Here is a 9,884-nt window from a genome sequence, read left to right as displayed (position 1 = left end):
GTGGTGTGCTTGCAGGAGATGAGGGTCTTGTCAGATGCCACCTCTCCCACTGCCTGTTGTGCCAGTGCCAGATCACTTGTGCACAGCGCGACAGAAAACAGCAGTGCAAGGCTCCTAACCCATACAGCTTGACAAGGGGACAAGAAGATAAAAGATGAGGTTTGTTTTATTATAGTCGACACGCAGGCATCACGTTATCTTAGTCATACCGCGGCTAGGTAACCAAATTGCCAGGTTTAATGTTTCAGGTCACATCAGGGAATAGTTTTACCAGCAGATGTAAAGATCATCCTTTGGAGTGGGTAGCACTCAAGGTCAGAGTCAGCAAATCCTCCTCTAAAAATAGACTCTAGTTGCAAAGTTGGTAAGATTTCTTTTGTCGTTCTGCTGCACTTCACAGGACCCAGCTACCTAGAGCACCCACCTAAGCTTACAGGTAAGGCTAAGCAATACACATTCTCTGCTGTATTTCTTGTGCTCCTTTGCTTCCTTTTATAACCTAGTTCAGTAAACCAGGGAGAAGACTGAGAGCTGGCAAACTTTCTAAGGTAACTGACAAACTTGTTAACATAAACTCAAACTTTAACATAAACTTGTTGCAGAGGGAAAAAAAAAAAAAGCTTAAAACTACTGCAGAGTCAAAGAGGTTTTGAAAGTATATAAAAAACAAATTGGTCATGTTACAGAAAAGACTTTATAAAATAAGATAAATGCAGTTTGGGCACCACATTTCCTAAAGATAATTTCAATTTAAGTTTGAAGTGTTAGGAATAAAAATGCAATTTTTCAAGCTTTTGTGACATCCACCCCAGAATATTTTGCTTATTCTTTGATAATTGCTCCACCCTCCAGTCAAATCTAACTTTTCCAATTGAATTACAGTTCTCTCAGATGACACTGTGTTTTAAGTTTCTTTGGGCACTCTCACAATATTTCATGAAATCTCAGCTTAATCTGTTTTAAATTACCCAGTTCAGTCAACAACAAAGAATGAGGGCAAAAATAAGTTTTTAAAAAGTCATCAGCGGCTTAGAAATTCATTGAAATAGCTGGATAGTTTTGAATATTCGCTGCAGGAGGGTCTGGGAAATAACTGCACAGAGGCTATGATTCTTCTGGTTTTAAACTGTCTAAAAATGAATGCATTGAATGAACTATTTTACAGTTCCGGAATACTTCAAGCATAAGAATGCAGGGGTAAAATAAAGCGACCGAAGTACATGACAGTTTTTGGTGAAGATTAGGACAGGAATAAGGAACACAGGATTGTGTTTTCCCTCGCTAAAGTATGCTGCAGGTACCCTGGGGATTTCCAGTTTTGGATGTACAGCACTGCTTAATTCTTTTTAGGGCTCTTTTAGAGAAACACTTTTTTGAAGTACTTATTCCTCACTCCTCCTCTCCCTCCCAAGAAGTATTGGTACAAAACGCACCGTCTTAGTCCAGCGTTAGGGAAAAGACCAGCCAAGGAAGCTCTGCAGCAGTGGTCACTGCAGCACCCTGGGGCACAGCGGGTGCCAGGTGACACGGGGAAGCACAGAGTCCTTGTGGCCACTGCCAGCGTCTGGTGTCCCCGCAAAATGTCATGGGGCTGGCGTATCAGGGAGCAGCACTTTCATTTAGTTAAATCATCCAGCAAAGCGAGCTTTTGTTACTGCAGCTAACCAGCTCTCAGCTCATGTACTTTGAGTCATGAAAAGCTCAGAGACCAAAGCACTGTTTACCCTCCTCCCAAGTGCAAACACTGCGCTCCAGACAGCGTGTGCATTGGCTTCTGCAAGGAGCACTTTCCAGTTTATAAAACAACCCTCTGCTTAGTCATACTCAAAAAGCTGAAGAGCTTTTTCACCCTGAAGGGAGGTATGTACCTGGCATGCTGGCTGGAAATGGAAGAACAAAACGTTTCTTAAGAATTCAGGAGCTCGCCCAATAGATCGCCTCTCGCTATTTCTGAGGAATTTTTGCCTTTTTCAGCACTGAGAGTGCTTACCTGGAGACAGGTTAGTGAACTGGCTTCAAGCCTTTTGTACATTTTTTTGAAGGTGTAGGAGAACTGGTATTCTCCATCCTGACCTTCTCCCAGGTACTTTCATCTCTTGTAACACACTTGTTACAGATGCTGTTTCTCCAAAAAGCTCTTATCTAAGGTAGTTATTAAACTGAAAGAAATAAGTAAATAAAAATAAAAGTTTTGGTTTTGCAATTGTCTGGAAGCCAAGAAGGTTTAAGGTTTGGACCCCCTGGAAGACAAATGTCCTCTGATTTCAGTGGTGTTAAATTCTACCTAATAAATAAAAACATTCAAATAAGTCAGCTCTCCATACAACATTAGAAAAGCAAATGGGAATAATTTCTCAGTAACAAGAACTTCATGCACAAAAATGATTTCTTAATCATAATTACAGCGTTGTGTTTTGTTTCTTTGGTTTTTTGTTTGTTTGTTTTCCCACTTTATTGTTCTTCTTTCAGATTTAGTGTTCATGACAGTAGGTAAATTCAGTCCCTGGACCTGAGGGTCAAACCACTGACTAATTATAAGAACACCATGTCCATCTCCTAATGCACTGGTATGGGCACAAGGTCTTCTAGCAATGTCATTACTTCCATAGGCTTCTCATGAAAGGCCCAGGCTGACAGATAGTCTGCTTTGGTTATTTTCTTACTTCCCTCGGCGTCTTGAAAAAACAACCACCACCACAAAAAAACCACACAACAACAAAAAAACCCCACAACCAACCAACCAACACCAAACAAACCTTAATATATCACAGCTCCGCTCCTTTTTCAGAGTTGTCATGAAAAAGAGGTAAAAAGCAAAATCTGAAACCATCAAAACAGGAATAAGATTAAAATCTGCCTTCACATTTAAAATAGGTTATATATTTAGGTGTCTGCTGGATGCTGAAAGCCTTAAATTCCAGCTAAACCAGAAGAATTTGCAATTGCTTGGTATCTTCAGGGAGAAGTAGCTTTTAGACAACTCTGAGTACAAAACTGAGGGCAGTACACTTGCGCACACCAAATTCAGTTTAATAAAGCCAGCATCGAAAGCCCCACTAGCACAGGTGATTGATGTCATATGGGCTGGGAGAACTCCCAAGAGCAGGAAACATGGGTGGTAAAGAATTTAAACTATTCTGCTATATAAATATGGACTGAGGCAGGCACGAAGGTGAGGAAGCGTTGTGCCCCATGTCAGGCAGGACAGAACAGCTAACAGGATTACAGTTGCTCCTTCTGAAGGAAAAGAGCAAGGAAAATTGTCTTCTGCCTCCATTTTTCTTCCCACCTTTTATTTGTTTAGCCTTTCTCATTGCATGTTTGTACCAACACCATTGGGCTTTGACCTTATTTGGGATCTGTAGCTTCAGGAACACAAACACAGCCACAACCTGGCAGCCAGAATACACATGCTTGGGATAAGAGCAGTGCTGGAGGAGCCCCCCTCGGTCTGGGGGGGGTGAAGAAAAGAAGGGGAGAGGGTACATAGGTCCTTGCAAAGGACAAAGGCAAATGCAATCCTTTATTGTGCATGTCTGCTTTTTTTGGGGGGGGCGGAGGAGGGGGGGGGGGTGTGGGGGGTGGAAAAAAAATCTCTACAGCTGACTTGGATCTTAACTCCCAGGCATAAATCTTGCCAAATTGTTTGGCGTCTTTATACACAGCACTAAGGCTTGCACAGCACATTGAGCCAAAAACTTTAAGAAACATAGTATTTTGTTATGTAGATAACGACTTCTAGCTTTTGGTCTCAAAGTACTCAGAAACTTCCACCACATCTGGAAAACCAGCATTAGAAATGCACACACCACCACCAAAGCTCTGACGTTCACCACTAGATATGAACCCCAGTTTCCCAACCCCCCTGCCCGCATATCTGTGGCATTACAAACTGTAGAGCTCATGACCGATGTTTCTAAAAGCATTAACTCACCTTCTACAGTTTTTGGTGTGGGGGAGGCACATCCATCCAGTTGAACAAATTTGAAAAAGAGCCACTATGTTCTGTGACTTCCCAGGGCTTTCCTGGAAATTTTGAGTTAATTTGAATGGTTCAAAGGACTCAGAACAAGGTGCAGAAAGGAAAATTTTTACTGCCATATCACTGCTCCAGCCAGTAGACTTTGCTCACTCTGAATTAAACAGCAGATAAATTGGCAGATTTTCCTTTTTTTCCTCTTGCACTTTCTTTCCACCCTCCCTGTTTTGTTAAAAATAAAATAAAAAAGCTAAAGAGATCTGTAAGAAATTCCATTTGGCAGCTGTAGAGTGGATAGTGAACATAAAGAAGAGATTCCTTTGCTGTGCCTAATGCATGCTGCTTATCCAAATTAGCCACACAATTACTTCTATCAATGCAAAAATAGTTTAGTGGTTTTTTTCTAGTGCACAGCACTTGAGAATGACTTAAAATGCAGTGTAATTTGCCACAGTGTACATCCTGAAGTGGCTCACTAATGAAAAGGGGATTAACTCTCCATTATTCTGAATTACCATTTTGTGAAATCACTAACAATATTTTCATTTATATACATATAACCCAAGGGAGAGAAGTATTCCAGCCATCCAAGTGATTAACAAATAAAATTCATTAGATAACATGCACTTTGGTCTTATTTATGAAGAGAAAGATTAGGGCATAAAAATGCAGATGACTGAATTTTTATCATCCTCGTTCCGATAACACACTTAAGTCCGTGACAGCATAATTGGCGAGCACCAGCAGCTCAGCGTTACGTGCACACGCTGGACTGAGCGGCGGAGCCTGCAGGACGTCAGGCTTGGCAGACAAAACCTCACAGGCTGGAGCATCACGCCCCAGTCCCACTGAGAGGGACCCGGCACTGGGCTGCTGACCGGCCACCGCAGGGTGGCCACAGGGAGGGAACGGGAAGGGGAAGGTGTCAGCGGCTGACGCAGCCTGGCCTCGGCACAGCGCCCCAGAGAGAGGAGCTGTGACTTGGGCATGGGGGAAGAGCGGGATGAGCCGCACACGGCTCTGCCTCACTGCAACGGCTGGCCCCAGTGCAGGGCTCCATTCCTCGCTACACCACAAAGCTGGACTCAAACCTTCCCGTTGAGAAGAACCTCTCTGAGACAGTGCCAGTTCCCTCTGACTTTGCTCTTCATTCCTCTGTCATGAAATCAGAAAGGCTGTCCTGTGCTAGCGCAGCACTTCCAGGAGCAAGCGGGGTGCAGAGTCCCCTCTGCAAAGGGCGCAAGGACCACCCCTGCTCCAGAGAGCTTTCACATCCAACGTTGCGTGTCCCAGCACAGCGCGGTGCCATGAAGTGACTGCCAAGCTGGTACAGGAAAGCTGCACCGGTACATCATTCAGCCTGCGCTGACTAGTCTATAAGGCAAAGTATTTTAGCCCAAACAAAGCACCACAAGGGGTGGGAGGCTGCTCCCATGAGCCTGTGGAGGAGTAACTCCGTGATCTGTCTGACCACACTGGCTGAACACCCTGCAAGGGACTGTCTCCCCTTCCGAGCGATCTGCAAAAGAAATCCGAGCTTTCCCTGCTTGGGCTTGTGCTAGACAGCCATCCTTATACAGACAGTCATCCTTATATCTACACCAGCATTAAGAAGAACCACCAAAAAACCAAAGTTCAATCCACTTTTCAATTTTTAATCTAAGAGTGCAGGCCTAGGGAACAGTCTTTCCTCAGCTTCATTTGGTGTATACAGAACAGTTGACACGAGATGAGATCAGACCTCTTTGGTTCCTGGAAAGACAAGCCTTTCCATCCTTCTACCCCAACTAAATGCTTCCTGGCAATTAAATCCAGAGCTCAAGTAGCAAATCAGACCCTTTTTCCTCCTTCCCTTCCTCCTACTTGGACTCTTTTACTTCTTACTTAGTCTAGAGTCAAATCTGAAATACATATTTTATTAGAGGAATTTCAACTGATACTTTCCTGTGCTCTAATTCAATTTAAAAATCCCCACAGCACATAATGTTGGCAAGGCACAAAAGAACATAGCTTACTTGAAAGTTCAGGGAGCATATGGTTTCCCAGGACAGACAGAAATGACTATTTCTCAGCAGAGGTCTAACTTTCAGAGTACTAACCAAGCTTCAAACTGAGATGGTGTTACAGTACCACAAACGATCACTTGCAGATGTAATTGCCCTGTTTTGAGGTCTGCAGTCTACGAGCAGGACTATTGGTGTAACAAATCAATGCGCTGTGGCCACTGAGCGTGATTACCAATTACATTGCCTTCTCTTCTTTCCTTTGTTTCCTTCCCTCTCATTTTATGGAGCTGTGAATAAAAGCACAGTCAGTCCTTCAGCGTCAAGGCACCCGGCTCTCAGTTAAGATAATTCCTTACTAGACAAATAGCAGTTCTTATGAAGTTCTAGATAACAGCCTATTCACTCCCAAAGTCAGACTGTATTAGATTTGTATCCGTGACAGCCTAACATTAGTTACACTGTTGAGTCTGCATGTAGAATTATGGTAAGGGAATAATTCTGGCACAGGAAGGGAAAAGGCTCTCTTGGGGAAGGGCTACTGGGGGCACACAGATGGGACTTGTTGTTACTCAGAGGCACAAAAGACCAAGCTCAAGGTAGATTTGCTAGAAGCTGGAATTCTCAGATTCCTTTACAAATCTCAACAGAGAACCACTTAGCTAAACATCATCATCATGTTTTAGGAAGCTTGGCTGAAAGAGAGATCCCCTTGCCAGTGAAAGCAAGCCAATTTTTGAACAAAGGTTTACACATGCCAAATAAAAACCGGCTCCACAATCTTGCCTAGCTTTGGAGTAGGAAAACAGGAATCATTTGGCTTTTTCAAGTTTTGTGGAGAAAAGGAACATGACAGGCACGAAAGAGCCCAAAATGAGGAAACAAACCCCATGGGTACAGGAGATGTCAACGAAAAATGGTCATCCTGCCTGTAGGAGAGCTCTACAACAGCTGCATGAATGCACTAGCCAGATTTTTGTAATTAAAAGGACACAAACGTCACCAGCAGCCAACAAAAAATTAGTGGGAGCCACTAGAGGATTTGTTGCCTGCAAGAAAAGGTGGATTTTTGGCAGGCTGTACTCGCACACTTCATAAGATCAAGCCCAGCTCCACCTCTTGTTACAAGTCTCCTACAGAACTGCAAAGTTTAACATCTCCCTTCAAGGGGACGAGAGACAGGAGCATCCTCTGCCCTGAGACTTCCGAGAGTCCAGCAGAAGCAAGACAGACCCAACAGGGAGATGGAGAAGGCAAGAAAGTCTGCAGAAGCAGGCTGGCGACATGGAAAATAGGGAAACTTATCTGAGAGGACGAGAGGGGAAGATGCTTAAGTGACAACTGGCAACAGGGTAAATAGGAGGTCAGACATGAAGCCAGCCCCAAATTCTAGTTCCTAGAGGTTTGCTGTAGGGCAAAGATGAGCTGCATGAGCAGTTTAGCTTCTTGTTGACTACTTGCAGAAGAAAACATGCCTTGCCTTCAGAAATGTGCAAATCCATGGGTGTTGTAACATCTCCTTTGGTTTCCTTTCTGTGTCCCTCATAACAGTCCTCCTTCGATATTGTGCCCGGATCTATGACATGTCAATTTGTCTGATAGTGTTCAGAGTTTCCAGCATGGTTAATTTGGACTGAAAAGCTCTCATGTACACCTTTAGCACTTGTGAATCACTCCCGTTTCTTCTTCTTTACTGAGAATACACGGATGTACTGTACCTTAGCTCTCTCCTTGCAAAATCCTCTTCGACTAACCAAAAAATTAAAAATCTGAAAAACCCTTGACCTAAACCCACCCGACAGCGTATGCGTGGAGATACCACGGGGCAGCGCAGTGCCACATCTCAGCTAAGGAGCAGCCTTGAGAAAGTGGGGAAGGAGGGAAAGCACCTCACTGGGCTGTGAGTGTTGACTCCACAGCTGAGGGAGCCAAACCATAGAGGGGAAAGCCCCAACCAGGGCAGCAGCTGAGGGAATCACAGCAAGCAGGAGAGAATCAGGAGCTTCAAGAGATGTGTAAAGCTGACGCCGAAGGATTCAATACTAGCAGATAGCAACCTTTATGTCCTGTGTGTTTGAGCTAGTTCTGAGCAATGCAGGTCTGACAGCACAGCCAGGCAAAGAGTGTTGGTTTTGGCAACATTAATGATACTCCGCTTTTAGCTGCAGGATAACATTACTCCATTGCTCATCAGTGCTTCCTCCTACCCACTTGGCATGTATGCATCTAGGTTTAAAAAAAAAAAAAAAAAAAAAAGAACCCAAAAAGAAGGAAGTCCTTGAGCCCAGCCTGGCTAAAAAGACTTTGTCAGTCAGTGGTGCTACAAAACAGCAAACTCTCATTCCTGCAAAAGCCTACGAGGTTCAGTGTGCAGTGCCGCATTAAGATCTTGTAAGAGTAGAGCTGGTACACACACCATTCACCTGAATGGACACATGTAATCTCCCTGCATTGCTGAAAATCACATGGAGAAGCCTTTAGGAGATTCACAATTAACGATAAAGGAACACCTTACATTTGCCCCACTCAGTTCCCCTAGCTGCTCTAGATCCCTTGGATCAGGCTGCTAGACCTACCAAATTCTTACCAGTGGATTTCCCAGGAAACAAGTTCCCAGTGGAGACCAAATTTCAGCGATCACAAACCTTTGGCTTTTGTTCCCATTGCTGGTAAGCTTGTCCAACAAAGTACTCCTCGCCTAGTTCAGGGGAGGCAGAAATCCAGGTGTGAGTCTGTGCACGCCACAGAGCAAGCACCTCCACCTCATACCATGACCCACCCAACCACAGCTGGCCAGTGCTGCTCCCAGCATCACACAACCAGAGCAGAACACACTCGCATTGTTCTTCCACGGGTTAACATTCTGGTCTGGTTCCATTCCAGTTGCTGGCACATCCTGAGCATACTACTCCACGGACAGGATGTCATCATCATCATCTGCTGTGAAGAAAAATGCGTACACAGCAATCAAAGTAGATCCTGATGAGGATTACTGTACCCCAGGTGCATTTGAATTGGAGAGACTCTTCTGGAAAGGATGCCCAAAGTACACTCATGTAAATGAAGTCTGGCCCAACCTCTACATAGGAGATGAGTAAGTGCACATAGTACCTCTCTACATGGCAGTGTATATAGTGTATATAGTACACCTCTTCCACATAGGAGATAACTAAGCTGTACTAAGTACATCTCACCAACAGAGTAAGGTGTCTCTTTCTTCCTCCTTCCCATTTGTTAGTATTTAGCGGTGGTGATGTGATTTGATGAGCTACTGACAGGTGCTAGGGTTCGATAGAGCAACGAGAGCCTGGCATGGCCCTTACAGATACAGGTGCAGCGTTGTCTGTTGTGTGGCAAGGTCTGCTGGTAAAGACTGAGTAACAGGAGCAGTTGTGGCACCAGCGTAGGCTGCAGAGACTGAAGCCAGTCACAATTTATTTTCAAATGTCTCATTTCAGGGAATAATTTGTCATTTATCTCTGAGTGAAAGTCCTGCCACAGTTACGTTGACAGAAGGGCACGGCCTAGATGTGTTGGACCACAGCTTATGTTGGTTTAAGACTAAAATGTAATTCTTGAAAATTGACTGAAGAGACAGTTCAACCCACAGTGGTATTTCTGCACTTCCAAGCCTGCGCTTGTGTACATGGAGTACTGCATTTCCAATTTGCTCAAGAGATTAAAACAAACAGAACCCCATGGAAGGCAAAGCTGCAGAGATGTGTCTCACTGATCAGATCAAGTGTGATTTGGAAAAAAAACCCCACAAACCCACAAAACAGACTTAGCCCTGCTAAGTACAGGATTGAGCTAGAAACAGCCTATTCTGACAAGCAGATGACTGCTGCAGCAGGGAGACATGCCATCAGAAAATCCCCCAAACCCTGAGCAGAGCAAGAGAG

General features: G+C 44.2%; 1 protein-coding gene across 1 annotated transcript in view; it reads left to right on the top strand.

Moving 5' to 3' along the window:
• Positions 1-303: 303 nt before the first annotated feature.
• Positions 304-9,884, top strand: part of DUSP29 (dual specificity phosphatase 29) — a 28,166-nt gene continuing 18,585 nt past the window's right edge. Inside the window, exons 1-2 of the mRNA XM_065639020.1 lie at positions 304-436; positions 8,866-9,076. Of these exons, the coding sequence (XP_065495092.1) occupies positions 8,904-9,076 (173 nt within the window). The 5' untranslated portion in view covers positions 304-436; positions 8,866-8,903. The remainder of the gene's footprint in view (positions 437-8,865; positions 9,077-9,884) is intronic.

The sequence above is a fragment of the Caloenas nicobarica genome, chromosome 7 (genome assembly GCF_036013445.1).
Source record: "Caloenas nicobarica isolate bCalNic1 chromosome 7, bCalNic1.hap1, whole genome shotgun sequence".
NCBI lineage: Eukaryota > Metazoa > Chordata > Aves > Columbiformes > Columbidae > Caloenas > Caloenas nicobarica.
The sequence above is the reverse complement of the archived record's forward strand: the minus strand, read 5'-3'. Positions and strand labels throughout refer to the sequence as shown.